General features: G+C 39.8%; 1 protein-coding gene across 2 annotated transcripts in view; it reads left to right on the top strand.

Annotated features, from left to right (window-relative positions):
- Positions 1-19,625, top strand: part of NIN (ninein) — a 90,495-nt gene that overhangs the window by 59,146 nt on the left and 11,724 nt on the right. For both annotated transcript variants that reach the window (XM_077819669.1, XM_077819670.1), the window contains exons 16-26: positions 1,712-3,832; positions 5,176-5,301; positions 6,940-7,009; positions 8,204-8,419; positions 9,106-9,219; positions 10,582-10,704; positions 11,620-11,733; positions 12,724-12,870; positions 14,276-14,455; positions 15,804-15,953; positions 17,697-17,798. In XM_077819669.1, coding sequence (XP_077675795.1) covers positions 1,712-3,832; positions 5,176-5,301; positions 6,940-7,009; positions 8,204-8,419; positions 9,106-9,219; positions 10,582-10,704; positions 11,620-11,733; positions 12,724-12,870; positions 14,276-14,455; positions 15,804-15,953; positions 17,697-17,798 — 3,463 coding nt within the window. The remainder of the gene's footprint in view (positions 1-1,711; positions 3,833-5,175; positions 5,302-6,939; positions 7,010-8,203; positions 8,420-9,105; positions 9,220-10,581; positions 10,705-11,619; positions 11,734-12,723; positions 12,871-14,275; positions 14,456-15,803; positions 15,954-17,696; positions 17,799-19,625) is intronic.

Raw genomic sequence — 19,625 nt, forward strand, 5'->3', positions numbered from 1 at the left:
TATGTGAAACTGTTGGTACCCAAAAGCCTTTTCTTCTGTTTTTTAGACTGGATGCTTAATATTGGTTTCAGTTCAACTGCTGATAAATATAGATATAAAATCAAACTAGTTAATAGGACCTAAAGCACAGTCAATTGGTAAATCCAATTCAGTGTCCATGCCCTTTACATTCTTTGTGTATTTATTGAAAGACTTTTTAAAATTACTGCTTGGGTTCTCAAACCCAAAAGCTAAATCTCTGGCCCTGAACCTGAAAGTTGATCAGAGCAGAGACCCCTTTCTCTCATGTGAAGCATCATTGAAAGGGTTCCACTCATGTGAATCAACTGGTGCCTATTTTTGGTAAGACTACTGTAACAATGCTGGTTCTGGTGGGACCCAACTGAGAGTGCCAGTTCTTGACAAACTGCTTAAAACAATTACAATTGTTTAAGCAATTACAGCCCAAGGCTGGGGTTTCTATGCACACCAAGGCAAGGCAAACCAAACCAGCTAAACAGAGAAAAGTTTGGTTTTACCCCCCTGGCTAACCACAAGTCACACAAGCAATTTCCTTAGATACTCCAGTTTCCCAGTATCCCCACCAGTGCCACTCGTTTTGGGGACAAATGGTGATGAAAACCATTACCCCAGTAAAAGAAAAAAGTTCTCCTGATCCCAAAGGACCAAGCCCCAGACCCAGGTCAATATACAAATCAGATCTTACCCACAAATGATGCTATTGCCAATCCTTTAGAATCTAAAATCTAAAGGTTTATTCATAAAAGGAAAAAGATACAGATGAGAGCTAGAATTGGTTAAATGGAATCAATTACGCACAGTAATGGCAAAGTTCTTGGTTCAGGCTTGTAGCAGTGATGAAATAAACTGTAGGTTCAAATCAAGGCTCTGGAGTACATCCACAGCTGGGATAGGTCATCAGTCCTTTGTGTAGAGCTTCCGTTTGTTGCAAAGTCCCTCCAGAGGTATGAAGCAGGATTGAAGACAAGATGGAGGAGTTGCAGCAGCTTTTTATATTCTCTTGCCATGTGGTCTTTCTTTTCTTTGTTTCAAAGACAAGCTGTCCATCACATGGCCTGGAAAAACCTCAGAATTCTGTCCATAGGCAGGTCCCTGCATGCCTTGCTGTGTCACAAGGTGTGTCTGCCTTCTCTCAATGGGTTAGTTGTATAGCTGATGGCCCTTAATGGGCCATCAAGCAGGCTAGGCAGAGCTGACACAAACTTGTCTGGGGTGTCACCCAGAAGCATAGCACAAGTTTGAAACACAGACAGTACAGAGCCAATATTTATATCTTTAAATGCAAAAATGATACATGCACACAGATAGCGTAATCATAACCAGCAAACCATAACCTTGTCTTAGACACCTTATTTGACCCCCTTTATACAAGATTTGGTGCTACTACAGGGCCTTGGTTGCAACAATGTTCTGTACGGTCCCAGTTTAAGTCAATAACGTCACAACTACCACTGAGAATACTGCATGAGTTATGTTCTTTGCCAGGCAAGTAGATTTTTTTGAATCGGAACAGGTTGTCTCTCTTAAATGTAACTCTGGGTCTCAAAAGAAAAATCCAGCTAGTGAATATATTGGTCTGAAACGTGATTAAATGTGTAAATTTCAGTTGTTTCGTTAAATAGTTTGAAAACAGACATATTTTCTGGAATTGGCAGAGGTTTTAGTAATGTGTTATGTTGACCATATTTAGGAAAAAAATGGAAACTGAGTATAACAGAAGAACATCTCAGACAGAAACTCAGTTTTCTGTCGACAGACAAACGATTGTGAACAAGTATGAAGAAGCACTACGAAATCTTGAAGAACGCTACCAACGAGAGCTGCAAGAACTCGCCGAACAACAGCATGAGGAGAAATCTCAGTGGGAATTCGAAAAGGATGAAATCATCCAGGAATGTGCTGAAGCCCAAGAGCAACTGAAGGAAATGCTGGAGAGCAAAAAGGCCATTTCTTTTGTACTAACACAGGAGAAAGAACTCCTAGAGAAGAATTTCAAGGAACTTGTGAACAAGTTAATGTGTGAAAAGGAGCAGCTCCAGAAAGAGCTGCAGGATCTGAGAAATGTTGCTGAAAAACAAGAGGACAAGTTGCAGAATAAAATATTGCAGCAACAAAATGATTATGAAAGAGAGCTAAAAGACAGAGAAGAACAAATGTCTGTGGTAGAGGAAAAAAGGAAGCTGGTTAGCCAAAGGCTTGAAGTGCTTGAGACTGCATATGAGCAAGAGAAATACAAACTGAATTCCAAACTTCTTGCTTTAGAGGGTTTAAACAAAGAGACCCACGAGAGAGCAGAAAAAGAGAAGGCACAGATGAGTTTGGAAATCTTAAAGCTTCAAGAAACAATAAAGAAATTGCAGCAGGAAACACTTGATTTTGCCAAACTCAGGAATGACTACAATGCCTTGGCAAATGAATATGCAGAAGTGCAGAGCAAGGTTTCAGCACTGTCTGGCTTGCAACAATTGGAAGAGGATGGAGAGGTTCTTACAAACCTACAGAAGGTGCATGAGCAGGCTGTGAAGGAAAATGTGAAAATGGTTTCTGAGATTGTCAGGCTACAGCAGCGGTTACAGCGACTGGAGCAAGAGTCAGGAAAACTTTCCAGTTTTGACCAATCAAATTCTGAGATGGAAGAATCTCAGGTGCAAGACAGGATAGAGCAAATTGAGGGTAATGTTCTCAAAAATCTGCAAGATGGCAGTAAAGAGACAGATCATGGAGCAAACTTGGTTGTTCTTTCATTGTTGGAGGCTAAAACTAAGGAGCTTGAAGAAATGGTTGAGGCTTATTCCAGTCTAAAGAAGATGTATGAAGACATTAAGGTAGAGAACCATGCCCTGAAAATACAGATTGGTCAGCTTCTGGAAAGTACAATGGTATTGGAAGCAGAATATAATGAAGCTAATGACAAGAAGCAAGATCAGGCTTCCAAAGTGTCTGTGCTGGAAATGAGACCGACAGAGCCTGAGAAAATCTCTGAGGTGGTTCCCAAGTTGAAGATGTTCTATGAAGATGTTAAAAGAGAGAAGGAATGTTCTCAGGAAGATAGCAAGGTGGCAAAAATAACGTCTGATCATGCTACAGCCTGTAAAGAGCTTTGTTCTGAAGTTTCTAGGCTACAGACTGAACTAAAGAAGGCTGAGGAAATAACTGAAGCTTCTCTCCAACTTGAGACGGTCTATGGAGCATCTAAAGAGAATGGAGAGCAGAACAGTCTAGTACCTCAGCTTTGGGAAAAGATTGAAGAGCTAGAAGAAAGATCAAGGGCACAATCTACACTTCTGTCCTTACAGGAAGAAATCCAGCAAGAAAACAAGGGCCTGAAATCTGAAATGATAAAGTTGTTTGAACAAAATAAAAAACTAGAAGAGAATGTACCAAGACTTACAAGCCTGCAGCTCAGGTTAGAAGAAAGTAATCAAGAAAGTGTCAAACTCAGGCAAGAAAAAACACAGCTCCTGGAAAAAGTTAAGGAACTGGAAGATGCCCGTGACCAATATGCACAGGAAAAGATAGAGATGCACAGTGAGAACTTAAGACTGCAGCACAGACTTGGAAAACTGGAAGAACATACTTTAATGTTTAAAGTCCTGCAAGACAAACATGGCCAATGTGAGACCACAATAAAAGACCTGGTAACGGAGAAAAGAGAGCTACAAGAGCTCAACAGGAAGCTGAAAGAGAAAGTTACATCTCTGGTTAAGCAAAAAGAGATGTATTCTCAAGATGAGAAAGAGGAGTTGTATTCAGCGATACATGATTTGCAAAGCACATGTAGTGAGCTACAGCAAAAAGTTGAACTCCTGAGGTAATGTACACTTTAAAAAAATTGGGACATATTTGTGCTCCCCGCAAAAATCTAACTTTGCTGCTTGCTGTGCTTAGAAAACTACTAACCTGCTAGCATTCATTGACTGGCATGTAACTGCTACTGACTTCCTTATGCTTGCATCACATTAACAAGTAGATTAACCTTGACTAGAAGACAGTGCCTTGGACTGTAATGACTAGTAAGCAAACTACTTTAACGTGGATTATGAAAGTTTGTAGGTTAATTTTAATTTTCTGTGCAGTTATGTACGTGATGGTATTCTAAAAGCAGTGACGGTAACGCAAGAGCAATTTTTTCAACTGTTCAGTGTGATTGTATGTATTTATTTTAGCAGAGTGTATTTGAGTTAACAAGTCTCAATGAAACAAACATTTTAATGTGAAAGAACATTACTGTAACTTCTTTGGAGTGCTTTTAACTTTCATACTAATAATCTCTCCGCTTCTCTTGCCTTAGTTCTTGGCCTGTAACTCAGGGTGCTAACAGAGCTGCAATTTTCTCAAATGTTAAAGTTAACACTAAACAATCTTAGTAATTTTCTCAATAGGAGTACTTAAATCCTTCAGAAGCCATTAAGTATGTGACATGGTAAATACCAGCATAACTAAGAACACATGTAGCTCATAATAAATTACCTGCATTTTTGCTGAAGTTTAGCAGTTAAAGAATTAATTCTCTTGAGATTACACAAAGTGGTTACAAATGGCTGCTAACTTTTTATTAAATTCTTATGGGAAGCCTGGAATGACCCTTTCAAGTGTTGCATCATGACTAGAACCTGATTTTAAAAGCATCTACTCTAAAATTGCAAACAAAAGAAAAGACAGGTCAAATTCTGCTACTTCTCATGCTGGTATTCCCATTGTATTGAACTGCTATTCCCGAAACAGATGGTCTAATACATTACAATATGCAAAGTGCGGCAAAACAATTGATTTCAAACTGTCTGAACTATTACATTGTCTTCAAATCACGTTACAAACAAAAAGTTCTGTAAAATTATACACTGAAATTTTTACTGGATTACAGAGGTGTAATTTAAGTTTGCAACCACATTTCAGTGTAACAGACTTCTTTTTATGCAATTAATACATGAAATTAAAACAGCACCTATGCAATGCTCTGGGAGGTGCTCTTGATAAGCATTACATAAAAGGCATGTAAATTGATCCATATGATATTTATCAACGGGAAGTTCTGCTGTTTCAATTGTCAGAAGTAATTTGCCTTTTGTAATGAGTGTTTTGTCTTCTACCAATGGAGCTGGACGAGGTACAAGAAGATTGGTGTGTTTCAACTGTCTTATCTCTATACTGTAGATGTGAGGCCGAGAAGCTCAGAGAAGAAAATGCTATTCTGAAGAATGAAATAACCCTTTTAAATGAGGAAGGAAGTGTTTCTAACCTGAAACTACGGGAGCTAAATGGATCTCGAGAAGAAATGTGGTAAGAATACAAAGTGGCATATGATGCATGTGCTTCCTGGTTTTAATTGTGAGCTGCAATGTGAACAAGAAAAACAGCACCCTTATTGCTCTTCTGGGATAGAATCATAGGACTGGAAGGGACCTCGAGAGGTCATCTAGTCCAGTCCCCTGCACTCATGGCAGGACTAAGTATGATCTAGACCATCCCTGACAGGTGTTTGTCTAACCTGCTCTTAAAAATCCCCAATGATGGAGATTCCACAACCTCCCTAGGCAATTTATTCCCATGCTTAACCACTCTAACAGTTAGGAAGTTTTTACTAATGTCCAACCTAAACCACCCTTGCTGCAATTTAAGCCCATTGCTTCTTGTCCTATCCTAAGAGGTTAAGGAGAACAATTTTTCTCCTTCCTCCTTGTAACAACTTTTTATGTATTTGAAAACTGTTATCATGTCCCCTCTCAGTCTTCTCTTCTCCAGATTAAACAAACCCAAGTTTTTCAATTTTCCCTCATAGGTCATGTTTTCTAGACCTTTAATCATTTTTATTGCTCTTATCTGGACTTTCTCCAATTTGTCCACATCTTTCCTGAAATGTGGCACTCAGAACTGGACTCAATACTCCAGTTGAGGCCTAATCAGCACAGAGTAGAGCGGAAGAATTACTTCTCGTGTCTCGCTTACAATACTCTTGCTAATACATCCCAGAATGATGTTTGCTTTTTTTTGCAACAGCATTACACTGTTGTAAAAAGTCCGTCTCAAAGTTCTCTTGCTTGTTAGAAATGCTGCATGCCTTTAAAATGGCAGTGATTCTTTCCAGTGACTGCACTTATTCGCTGTAGAGTTTTGGCAGCATATGAGCTCATACTAGCCTCTGCTTGCTCTGCACGTTGCCAGATGGGGAAAGGGTACCTCTCTCACCGGAGAAGCACATCACCTACTAAATGATCTACTGAGCATGTGTACTAATGCTCTCCCTCCCCTTGCTTAGCAGCAGAAATAGCCACCCCGTGTGCACGTGGGAAGGCAGGCGGAGGAGCTATCTGCCGATGTGTTCCACAGGCCAAGCACTGTGCAGCTGCTCACATTGCTTAGCAACCAGGTCTACATGCTTGCAGTGGCCTTGTTGCTTCTGATGTGCAGAAATGATGTGCCCAAAGACATCTACCATGAATAAGTGGGGGTGGGGGAAGGAGCATTTGCATGCATTGACTTCCATCTCTCTCCTGAAGCACTGTCAAACATGTGGTCCTTGGATTGCCAGAGCCTTCCAGAAAAGAGGGGGAAGTTTTTCTTGAACCAAGTACATCAGTCCCTGAGGGGAGAGAGGGAAGGCGAGCACTGACTGTGACTATGTAAGAACAGCAGTCCCCTGCCTTAAGAACATGAGAACGGCCCTACTGGGTCAGACCAAAAGTCCATCTAACCCAGTATCCTGTCTGCCGACAGTGGCCTCTGTCTGGTGCTTCAGAGGGAACGAACAGACCAGGCAGTTGTTGAGTGATCCATCCCCTGCCTTTCTACTACTAACCAGGAATTTTTCAGCCATGACTATTTAGGATGGAAGGATGGTGCGTTTTAAACCAGTTCTCCAATAGCATGTCGTAAAAAAACAACCGTTTACCATACTTTTGTTCAATGTCCATTATTTAGGCAAAAAATAGAGTCTATAAGAAAGGAGAAGGTGGCCGTGCAGAAGATGGTTGACAACCTGAGAAAACAGGTATGTAGACTGAGGCTTCCTCCTAAGTCTCTTCTGTAAAGAGACATTCAGTGCAGAAGATAATTTCTGCCCCGTAGTTTAAATATCATGAAGGCAAAAGGAGATGCACCTTGCATACATTAAATTCAAAGATATTCTAAAATGACTGTAGGTTCTCCTTCACTGTTCAGTATTGGTGAAAGGTTTCCTTGACATATTGCATTAGAGGTAATTGCACTCTTTCATTACCTAGGTACTTAGAGTAGTTTACAGACTTTTTAAGGTGTTTTCTGTTTTGTTCAACCTGGAAAGACTTCCTAATGAAAATACATACTTATATCAGTGTAACTCCTTCGCTTAGGGGTGTCCCTAAGGGTATGTCTACACTACCTGCCGGATTGGTGGGTAGTGATCTATCTATCGGGGATCGATTTATTGCATTTAGTGTAGACGTGATAAATCGATCCCTGATGGCTCTGCCGTCGACTCCGGAACTCCACCACGGCGAGAGGCGGAAGCGGAGTCGACGGGCAAGCAGCGACTATCAATCCCACACCATGAGGACGAGAAATAAGTGATTCTAAATCAATCTAAGATATGTCAACTTCAGCTACGCTATTCTCGTGGCTGAAGTTGCGTATCTTAGATCGATACCCCCGCCCCCAGTGTAGACCAGACATGTTTATACCCCACTAACTCTCGGTGTAGACAGCACTCTGTCGATGGGAGGGCTTCTCTCATTGACCTAACTACTGTCTCGGAGGGAGATGGAGAAGCTCTCCCGTCGGCATAGGTAACATCTTCCCTAAGCACTTCTGCAGCGCAGCAAGAGTAGACAAGTCCTTAATTTTAAGGGATTGATGAGTAGAGATTTGTCAGTCATAGCAAACTATCAGGAAAGTGAACTGCGTTAGAATGTGGTGCTGTTTGGCTTAGCTTAAAATTTCTTCATAGAATGACTGAACAAGACAGATGACAACGAGAGCAAATAAACTTATATGTTACTGGAGTTCTGACTGGCTTAGGTAGAATACTGCTGTTGGGAAAGCATAGCAGCTTAAGTAGGTCATGCCATCATATTCTGAATTAGAATCTGGATAGGAACCATTCCCTTTGCATGAAAGAAATACTGTACTGTGTATGTAATGCCTAAACCTATTCTTCAGTGCAGGAGAGAGATATTTAGTCATTTCTGATACTTCCTGTTTTAATCAGGTATCAGATTTGAAAGCCAAGAACCAGCAGCTAGACTTTGAAAATGCAGAACTTAGTCAAAAGAATTCAAAAAACCAAGCAGACATGCAGGATCTTAATCAACGGCTGGCAAGAATCCTCAGGCAAAAAGAAAAGGAAGTGGGGAAGTGTACACTGGAAGAATGGGAACGGGAGAGATCAAAGCTGAAAGAGGAACTGGAAAACTGTCAAGTTAAGGTACGGCGTAATACAATTTCATGGTTAACGGTGTGACACTACTGGATTTCAGGAATGAACGCTATTGCACAGACACCCCCATGAAACTAGCAACCACTCTATCTCTTAGCAGTGCATAGTCTTTCAAAACTGTTCTTTAAATCCCATCTGCAAACATGGGTGTTTGTAGAAGTGGAGACCGGGAGGGAAACTACATCAGAGGGTCTGATCTTTGGCAGTGTTTAAAAAGGGGATTGAGAAGCGGGTAGAAGAGCGCACTTCCATTTTAAAAACTAATCCTAGAGAAGGCTAAGAGACCATGGCTCTCCTGTTTCCACAAAATTCTAACATAGGTATTTTGTTGGAGCCACTATGGCCTAGACGGGTTTCAGAGTAACAGCCGTGTTAGTCTGTATTTGCAAAAAGAAAAGGAGGACTTGTGGCACCTTAGAGACTAACCAATTTATTTGAGCATAAGCTTTTGGTGCATCCGATGAAGTGAGCTGTAGCTCACGAAAGCTTATGCTCAAATAAATTGGTTAGTCTCTAAGGTGCCACAAGTCCTCCTTTTCTTATGGCCTAGACAGTTTGCCCAGTGCTGTTGCGCAGACTGTCTCCTGAATTAGTCTTTTGTGTGATCCTGAATTTTTCCATGAAGATGGAGATCCAGTTCACTTAGCGTTTTTTTTGTTTTTTACTTTCCCCAGTCATCAACTCTGGTGTCTTCCTTGGAGACCGAGCTGTCTAAAATCAAGGTTCAAACTCGTTTTCTGGAGCAGGAAAACCACCTCCTCAAACAGGAACTGGAGAAGACCAAACAGGTAAAGACAGTCCCTGTTCTAGGCCAGACTGTGCAGATGGTGAACTTATACAGCTGGCAGGATGGTTGCTCTTAGCATTTATATTCTGCTCTCCTAACTGTGTTTGAGGTAATTAGCTTGTTTGTACAGGAAGGCAATGACAAAAGAGGAATGCAAATATCCTTACAACAATGTCCCAGTGTGCACACGGCTGTTCATAAATTTGCTCTGAAGGCAGTGAAGACTGTTGTTCCACCGGGTCTTCCACCAACAGATGTTCCAAAGCAATGGGCTTTGGGAGCTTTGTCTTGACAATGAATGGATAGAAAGTAATATTAAAAAATATGGCATTTTATCCAGTTGTGATTCCTGATTCTCTGTAGCAGCTGGTCATATCCACATGGTCTCCCAGTTAAGGATTAGTCAGTTTCAGGATGCCTCTACAGGAGACTTCTGATTGCTGCACCAATTGATGCCTTATCCCTAGAAGGCTTCAGTACATGTAAATTTTACTGGAAGTGTTGATATGACAATTTCATTTAAATAAATAGTCACATTAGAGCCAATGGAATCATGCTAACATATTGTGATCTCAAATCACAAATGAAAGTTGCCATCAGGATCGGATTATTAACCCTTTTGATGTGGTCTCCATGAACTCAATTTCATCCTTTTGCATAACTGCAAAATGTATCCTCTTTAAGACTGAATGGCTCTTTACACACCCAGGCAGTGCCTCCCCTGTCTACACTGCTGTTTTTAGCGATGTCATGTCCCGCAGCGCTCCTGGAGTCTTACTCTGCCGCAGAGAGCATTTTTAGCTTGTGTTTGTGGTTTTGTAAAGGCCATTGTGCTTGGGTTTTTCACTTTTTAGAAATATCAGGCGTGTAAGCCCCTGGTCTACCATGGTTTTGCTGGCGAACTTCTGGGAACTCTCCAGAATGTTTCAGCTCTGACCCATTAGTTGAAGATTGGAGGGTGCTGAATCTTTAACAAAGGCTTCCTTTATCCTAAGCATTAGTCAAAGTTACATGAGCATTAACAAAAGCAAAACAGTATTTTAAACAACCTGACTAAAAATTCTGTCTCCTCTCAATTGCTATACTTTCACTCTGTTTGCTGTTGTGATGTCTTGCTTTTAGCATACAGGCGGAACAGTTTTCAGAAAGACCTGGAAAAACAATTTGTTGAAATTAACTGTAGCTTTCACCTAAACCAAAGCAGAGACTGTATTTTTAAATATATTTGTACTGTGCTTAGCATGACGAGGCCCTGATCCCTATAGAAATAGCTGTCTAAAACGTTTGTGAATAAAGTCATAAACAGCAGCAGAAATGCTACTTGATAAGATGACGAGATCTGGGGGATTTCTGTCTCCCACAGCTGCCCAGATGTCCTGATCTCTCTGACTTCCAAAATGAAATTTCAAGTGTAATAACTAAAAATGAAAAGCTGCTGAAAGAAAAAGAAGCCCTCAGTGAGGAACTAAACAGATGTGTTGATAAGGTAATAAGAACTGCAAACGCTTACCCATATCCCAAACCACTTGCTGTATCCAGCCCTAATTCCTATACAGTACATTACCCTATGAAATAACTTTGCTATTTTTTCCCCACACAAATGTGTGTCTGATACTATTTCAGTATTTCTATCTGGGCCTCCATGAGCTCTGCCATGTTTGGAATTTGCTGTAGAATCAAATTGTAGCAAATTTGTGCTCCAGAATCTAAGCTTTCATTTTAAAAAATGTGGTTTCTAGACCTTGGGGTTCGTCTACATGCAAACTTTGCACTGGTTTAATTTAAGGTTTGATTTGAAATCTTTTTAGTTAAATCAGTGTAAAAGGCTATGTGGATGCTCTCATTTTGGGTTAAATTGGGCTTCTTATGATTTCGTTTAAGAGCTTTTTGATACACAAGCTGGAAAGGAAATAACTAATTCAATTCACACTTTGTTATTTTGGTGCAAATCTGAGTGACCACTTTTACATTCTGGATTGAGTGTCCTATTTCAGTTTAATTTAAACATTTTTTTCCACATCAAGAACCCAGGGATCTTGATGCAGAGCTGAGGTCCAGTTCAGCCTGGAGTACACCCAACCTTGATTGTACCATGTACTTTAGTAGATGTAATAAAACCACCAGTCAAAAAGGCAGCTGGCAACAAGATTGTATTTTTACTATAATTTGCACCTTTCTTTTCTAAACTGGTGGCTTAGAACTCAAGCAGTGTAACTAGCATGCAAATTGTATATATTCCTGTTAGTTCCTTGCTATACTACACTTCCATTATCTGAAACCCCATGCAGCTCAACTCTCAGCAAAGTCAACATGAGCTGGAGAGAGAAATCCCTCGCAATATTTTGCTTACAGACTAGTGGTACATTGTCATTCGATATATTCTTCCTTGCTCTCAATTCAGGTAGCTAAAGTGAACTTCTTAGAGAATGTTCTTGCCAGCTTGAAGCAGGAGCAAAAGTCCTGGGAACAACAAGGTCAGACACTGAAAACGCAGCTCACGGTCTCCCAAGAAAAGGTACAGTAATATGGTTTGTTTTGATCCTTCTGAAGCATAGACATTTTTGTTCACCCCTTGGACCAGGCAGGAGTTCGCACCAAATAGTCCTCTTGTCTGGTGTGTACAAAGGTGATATGCAATTCATACCTGGGGCATTTTGAGGCGCTCCTTTAGTAAATTTATCACAGGGGCGAGTGAATGTGTAACATGCGCTGGGTAAATTTCTCCCTGGGGGGATAGCTGTGGTTTCACTTCTACAGTTAGATTCCTGTTTGCTGACGCCTGCTTCCCAGTTCCCTGGTATACCTGTAAAGAGAGATTCTGCACCAGCTAGTACTAAACACCACAACCTTTTCCTCTCCTGCTGCTGCCTCTCTTCTCCCTGCCGGGGGAGGAAAGGAGAAGAGGCGGTAGGGTGACCAGATGTCCTGATTTTATAGGGACAGTCCCAGTATTTGGGGCTTTTTCTTGTATAGGCTCCTATTACCCCCCACCCCGGTCCCGATTTTTCACACTTGCTGTCTGGTCACCCTAAGAGGCGCCTTGCTTGGCTGACAGCAATTGTGGTACCATAGTTGCCCTGGATTGCCAGGAGTAACCTCAACAGAAATCCTTCGCATTTCCTCCTTGAGCAGGAAAATATTATGGGAGGGGAAGGCAGATGCATGAGTGTCACATTCAGTGTGTTATGTGGCTGGTAACTTGTAATGGCAGCTCAAGTCATCTGGCATCTTTCTGGAATAGCTGACAGAATTATGATTCTTCTTCTTCACCTCTTCTTTGTGTCAGGCAGAGATCCTATTCATCGCCTCATTCATTAAGGATCCTCGATGATCCTTGCTATACTCCTGTTATAGGCACCTCCACAGATAAATCGCTCTTGTACCAAATTTATATACTGATTATAAATTCACTGTTTGTTTTATTTTGCTTTGACCAGCAGGCAATCACTAAGAATGTCTGTTTCTTCATTGCAAGTCTAAAGCTGTCCTTTCTTGTGCATTTCAGGTCCAGAGTCTAGATGAAGCTCTACAAAATATCAACCTTCAACTGTCACGGCTAAAATCAGACCTACGGGTGACCCAGCAGGAGAAGGAGGCTCTTAAACAGGAAGTGATGTCACTACACAAGCAACTGCAAAATGCCAATGATAAGGTAATTCTTGAATAGCTACCTTTACCATACTAGAATGGTCTCAAAATAACTCTTACAACTTTGTATACCCCAGCTTATTGATTACCCACAATTGCTGCTTTCTTTTGAAGCCAGTCAGAGTATCCTACATATCCTCATAATCTAATAACGCATAAGCACATAAGTATTTTTGTTGGTTAAGAACATAAATAGTGGTAGAGTCTTGAGCAAGTAGCAATTACATATTTAATTGTGGACATCTTAGGAATAATGGAAATCTAGTTCCCTTCCCCACTTTTTCTTAAATACAAGATAGATACCCTGATAAAGGTGAAAAAGATAGGGATCACAGAAGGCTTTTATCTGGGTACCCTCCAGCCTTGGATTTCCATTTTAAAGGCCTATAAAGAACAGCACCTTCCAGTCAGGTTTCTTTGAGGAAGTCAGAGTAGAAGAAGGTTTAGCCAACTCTTCCTTTGCTTTATCAGTCTAGTGCTTGTATTCAAAGAATACAAGAGGACAAAAGAGAATAGTTAGTTATGGTCATTCCTTTTTTGTGAAGATATTTGTTCATCATAAGTTTTAGCTGGTCCTCTATTACTGTACCTCATACTCAGATCTGTGGTAACTTGCACTTAAAATCCAGTTATATGGGTGTTGGGGCAGGTTAAGATCAATCAGAACCTCCTGTTTAAATGATCTTTCTCGTTAAAAGGGATATTTTTACACTGCCTCAGAGTAAACTTTCAAAAGAAAAAAATCTGTACAGTTATTTACACCAATGACTAGGTATAACCACAGTCCTGTACCAGAGTGGGGCTTCAGAGACTTTTTAGACTGCAGTTGTCCTAACAAGTGGAACTAATGCTTGGGAAATAGATTCAATTTTCAGTTACATTGTGTCTTTTCCAAAAAGAGTTCATTATAGCAGCCTGTCACTTTACTTTGTTAACAGATAGGGAGCACTAATATTTGGGGGGTATAGGGACAATATTATAATTGTGAAATACTTTGTGTCCACATGGAAAAGAGGTATGAGACTTTTTTTTCCTGAATTTTATAACCAGGACCAAATTATATCTATAAAACTGCAGGCTGTTACTTGCCTGATGATGCTTGGAAGTGGGGCAGCTTGCTTGATTTTTATAGTTGAGCTAAGTACACTACTATTAACCATTCTGATATTTAACTGGTGACTTGTCATCTGTAGTTTCAGCTAAGATGAAAACCTTTTGGGTTTTTTGTTCTGTGATTAGTACCTTGGTTATTTTGAAAGAAATTCGATGTGAGGAAGCAGGAAAACATAAATTCATTTGTGAATATCAGGGTTTATGGAGTTCCTGGTTAATGTAAAATCTTTCTGAAGACAGAAAATATCTGCTTCTTTGTTTAAGGCCTAACCCTGCAATTGTCTGTCTGTCTTAAGAATCGGGTTCTAGAAGTGGCTGTGCATTCCTCAGGGCTGCAGAACCAGCAGAAGAAGCTGCACTGGGATGAACTGGAGCAACTGATTAAACAGGAGCAGCAGCTGCTGAGGCAAGAGAATGAGCGGCTCCAGAGAGAGGTTCAGAACACTAAAACAGATCTAACTCATTCCAGGGAGAAGGTAACTTGAGAGAGTTCACAGACACTAATAGATAGTGACTGCATGCTAGGCAGAACCCCTGTGATGATGTCCATTTTGCAACTTGTAATACACAGAAAAAATGATGCTCCCTGATTTTTAATAGAAATATCGCAGTAGGATTGCATAACAGGGTTGCTACCATCTCTTCAAACCATGTTACTTATGCTATCAGAAGCACTCTTCTATCAGCATAGCTGTGTCTGTGCTGGGGATTTGTTGGCATAGCTAGGTCAGTAGGGGATGTGTGGTTTTTCACACCCCTTACCAACATAGCTATTTTGGTATAAGTTTTAAGAGTAGACCAAGGCTTATGAACTCTTTTGTTTTAAAAACAGTGCCCTTCTTTAGGGAGACTTGATGGTTGAGAACTCATCGTGTTTAATCTAACCTTAATAGAAAACTGCTATAGGTTGGCTTGTAAATTAATTGAAAACCAGTAAACTTCCCTTTTTTTAAAAGACCTTTACTGCAGTGGCTCTCAACCTTTTCAGACTTCTGTACCCCTTTCAGGAGTCTGATTTGTCTTAGAATCACAGAATATCAGACTTGGAAGGGACCTCAGGAGATCATCTTGTCCAACCTCCAGCTCAAAGCAGGACCAATCCCCCATTTTTTTTTGCCCCAGATCCCTAAATGGCCCCCTCAAGGATTGAACTCACAACCCTGGGTTTAGCAGGCCAATGCTCAAACCACTGAGCTACCCCCCTTCCTCCCCATTTACACCTCACTTAAACTGCTTGCTTATAAAATCAGACATAAAAATACAAAAGTATCACAGCACACTATTACTGAAAAATTGCTTACTTTCTCATTTTTACCATATAATTATGATATAAAATCAGCTGGAATATAACTTGTACTTACATTTCAGTGTATAGTATATAGAACAGTATAAAGTCATTGTCTGTCTGAAATTTTAGTTTGTACTGACTTCGCTAGTGCTTTTTATGTAGCCTGTTGTAAAACTAGGCAAATCTCTAGATGAGTTGATGTATCCCCTGGAAGACCCCTGTATACCTCAGGGGTACATGTACCCCTGGTTGAGAACAACTGCTTTACTGGAATTCACAAATTTTTTGGCTCCCAGTAGTACGGGGAAGGGCGGAGTCTGTTTACAGTTATTTTACTAAATGTATAAAAATAAATAGACAATATTGCAACTAGGAAATAGGTTGGTAGCTTACATTTTAGTTCAGTTCATTGCAGTTTGATTTGCATTAGATCAAGTCAGTTTGTATATGCTAGCCAGTGGAATCTTGACTAGAAAACAGATTTTTAATGCTGTGTGATGCCTTTCTGTGTTCCTTGTTCAATCTGTGCTCATTAGATCCGGCAGCTGGAATCTGCCATCCTTTCCATGAAGCACCAAAAACATCAAAGCCAATCTGGTATTGTGAAAGCCATAGAGCAAGAGAAATTAAGCTTGAAGAGGGAGTGTGAACAGCTTCAGAAGGAATTGTCTTCTGCTCACAGAAGGGTTAGTTTCAGACTGTAAAACAAATAACTGTTTATCTGGCTTCAGTGCGCCACTTAGTTTTGCTGCTATGGCACTTGATCAGATGAAATGCTATAATTTTACTCAGCCACATAGAAATCTTCTTTGTGAGTTGTGTGCTGCTCTTGTGAAATTTGATGGAAATTGGTCAGGCGCTCTTGGGTTTTCTGTGTGTAGATAAATAGGTGACATGAATGGTGTAGATGTGCAATGTTTTACATATTTATGGTGTTTGTGTCCTGAGTGGGGTTCTGCAGCCTGTCCAGCATGATCAGGATAGGTCTCTCTCTCTAAGCATTTGCTCATCTGCATGCATGAAGTACTGTCAGGCACAGGTCCTTAATTTTGACTCTACGAATTTCATGTTGAAAACCACATTTCTTGTTCCACTCCTGAAGTTTCAGAATACCAGGTTGCATGCTGGGCCTTGTGTAAGTATTTATTCTGTATGGACTACAGAGAAATCTGAAAAAATTGACCCTCAAAGCTCGCCTGGCTATTGCTTGCACTCTCTGTTGCCTTCCCCTTGGTGGGCAAAGCTAGCCTGAAAATGGCAGTTTTCCTATGAAGTAGAAGCATTATTTTTGGCTTTTGGCATGTCCCAAGTACCTGCCTAACCTACTCGCAAGAAGGATGCATGTATAAAATATACGGGGTGTTGAAAGTAAAAAAAGCCAAACCAGAAATGAAGAACATTAGCTATTAAGTTTGGCTCTTATTGCTCAGGGAGGTTACCAAAGCAAAACTGCAAGGCTGTTAAGTGGTCAACCTGTCCTGTTCCTGACACTGAAAGCTAAACCTGCTCAGAGTAAAATGTTGTATTGGAACACACACACTCTAAACAACATGTATCCTTGGGCCGCCTTTTGAAGAGTCCTTGAATACGCCGTTCTTGTATCCCAGCTTTAGTTCATGAGATTCAGAACCTCTGTTATTTCCCACATTCTTCAACCTGCAGTCTACGGATTCTGCCTTTCTACATCAGGCTTAGAGATGGCTTCTATTTATGTCAAATGTGTTTAGTATTAGTCTGATACTGAATACTTGAGAGAGTCCTGGGACCAACATGTCTACAACATTCCAAACACTGAGTACTTGCTTACTACTTCTCTTTGTCTCCTTACTAGCAGTTTTTCTTGAAGTACTAAGATACATGGTTAATGTAGATGATGTTAAACAAAGTAGATAAAACCATAAGCCAAACTACATTTCTTTTTTCCGATTAACTTCTTACAAAATTTTGTGTGTACGTACGTACAACAAAAACAACCAACATAACAAACTGTACATAAACTTCTCATAATGTGTTAACCATTTGCTACCTAACCATAACTATGCTTGTAGTATTTCATTATATATAATATGAATGGTTAAAATATAAATTAATTATTTGTATTACACGGTTTACAAACAATTTGTTTATAAAAGTTCAGTTAGTTTTAAATCTTATTATGCCTTATTCTTATTTTATGTACAGAAAAACTGAAGGGGGTGGGGAAAGGAAATCATTAGAATAAAATAAAAAAACAGAAGCAAACTTCAGAGGAGGGAAGGAAACGGGCAGAGAAGAGTGGAAGGCAGGGGACAGGCATTTAGTAGGATTATTCAGATATTTCCAGGAAAGCATCTTGTAGCTCTCAGAACATTTTGTGAGTATTGCTGTTAGAAATACAGTTCTTTCCAAGCGGAACAACATTCCTAAGGGAAGATCTTCTCTTTTTACAGATCAGTCAGATGAATTCACTTGAGCATGAATTGGAAACCATCAATTTGGAAAATGAAGGGCTAAGAAAAAAGCAAGTCAAACTGGATGAACAACTAATGGAGGTACCTTTCAATAAATGTTAACGTTATTGACTAGAGAAGAAATGGGAGCAGTATCTCATGGTATCTGTAGATGATGTATTTAAAGATATTTCCCTAGTCTCAGTAGGATAGGAATATGATACATTTAATGTGCAAACTTAAACTGATAAGGCTGGCCGGGTAGAAGTCTCTTGCAAATGTCCAGTCACATCCTCATTAATCAAGGAATTATGCTGCATAACAGATGTGCTTCGACAAAGGGGGATGTTTGTCAGAATTTGTAAGAAACTACAGCTACTTCAGGGTCATGATCAAATGGAAGACAAAGGGGCAGATTTTTTATATCCAAAGATAAGAGTAAGACTCTCAGTGTCTCTCTCCAAACCTTATTTAGCGACATTAGTATGCAAATATCATTTTAAGGAGTTGTTGATTATACGTGTATAAAACTGCTCACTTGTATCCTCTTACAGCTTAATGACAATGCATGTTAATTTTGAAAACTTGCTTTCTAACAACCAAATATCAGACAAATTTACTTGTCCTGCTGGAAAACAGTAACTTTCCGGGAGTCTTATTCTAAATTCCTCCTGCTCCCTTCAAGAGCCAGTAACACAAGATAGCTCATGTGAACAAAGAAAAGGAAAAAAAAAAATGGCCTATCCTCCAACTTATTAGTCTGCCTAATTTATTTATGTGCTTGAAACAAACTGATGTAAATAGAATTTAAAAGGTTTCTTTTATTTATGATGGGACTATTTTGCAGCTGAATGTGAACTTTGAACTCATGACCTTCTATCTGACCTTATCTCCTAAACTTGAAGGGGAGAACGATGAAGCAAAATCAAGTCTTGTGCCAAAATAAGAATGAGAGTATCTCCCAGAGGGTGCTTGCGTAGCAAGATATATTATAGAAGACTTTTAAAAAGTGCCTAGATAATGAGCTAGAAATAGGCCCCAAGTAGACCATCAGAAAACACTAATTCAGTCGTGTAACTTAAAGTATTACAATAACATCTCCATAAGAAGAGATAATTAGTGGTTGACAGGATGTCCAAAATACTGTTGTTTTATATATGCTCAAAAAAATTAAATTTTCCATTCCATGTAAGACAACTGAAATCATGGGAACCCAGATATACTGTTAGACTGGACTGTTAATGCTTTTAGCTGTTTCTTTACCATACATGGAAATGCATTCTCTTGTAAAACTTTATCTAGTAACATACAAGATTTTTCTGTCCTCTTTCCTAATCTTTTTCCAACAAGTGTGTATAAAACTCACTTAGCACTTTGCACATCCTAACTACTCTGACTTTCTCTCTTGTGTTTGTTCTCCTTTTGTTTGTGGCTAACCTGTGCCTAGAACTCCGTGGTTGGAACTAGCAGAGAAGGGTGCAGTGCTTTGTCTGAGATAGTGTGTGAAGGTAGAGCAATCGTTTTCAATGTACTACCATAGCACGGAGAAATCTCATTTTGTTTCTTTCTTAAGCTATTCATTGTATTGGGTTTGTAACACTCCATATCTCTAAAGGAGTCACTATTCATTGTTATATAGCTATGACTATATTTAGTTCAAACGCCGTATTGCTTACACAAAAGGATGTGGATGTATCAAGAATGTTCCATCCTGTAGGTCCAGAAATGTGGCATACCTTTCAAAGTCTGTTCCCAAGATTATTTGAAAAGTCATAGCTGATAAACTTTTGAGAAGACTAAACTGGACATCACCAAATGAAAAGTGGCTCTGAAATTTCATTTTTCTTTTTTTCATTTATTAAACGGCAATTTACTTTCTTGAGAGAGTTGGCGATGTCTCTTCATTAACATTGGGTATGTTGCATGCCT

The sequence above is a fragment of the Eretmochelys imbricata genome, chromosome 6 (genome assembly GCF_965152235.1).
Source record: "Eretmochelys imbricata isolate rEreImb1 chromosome 6, rEreImb1.hap1, whole genome shotgun sequence".
NCBI lineage: Eukaryota > Metazoa > Chordata > Testudines > Cheloniidae > Eretmochelys > Eretmochelys imbricata.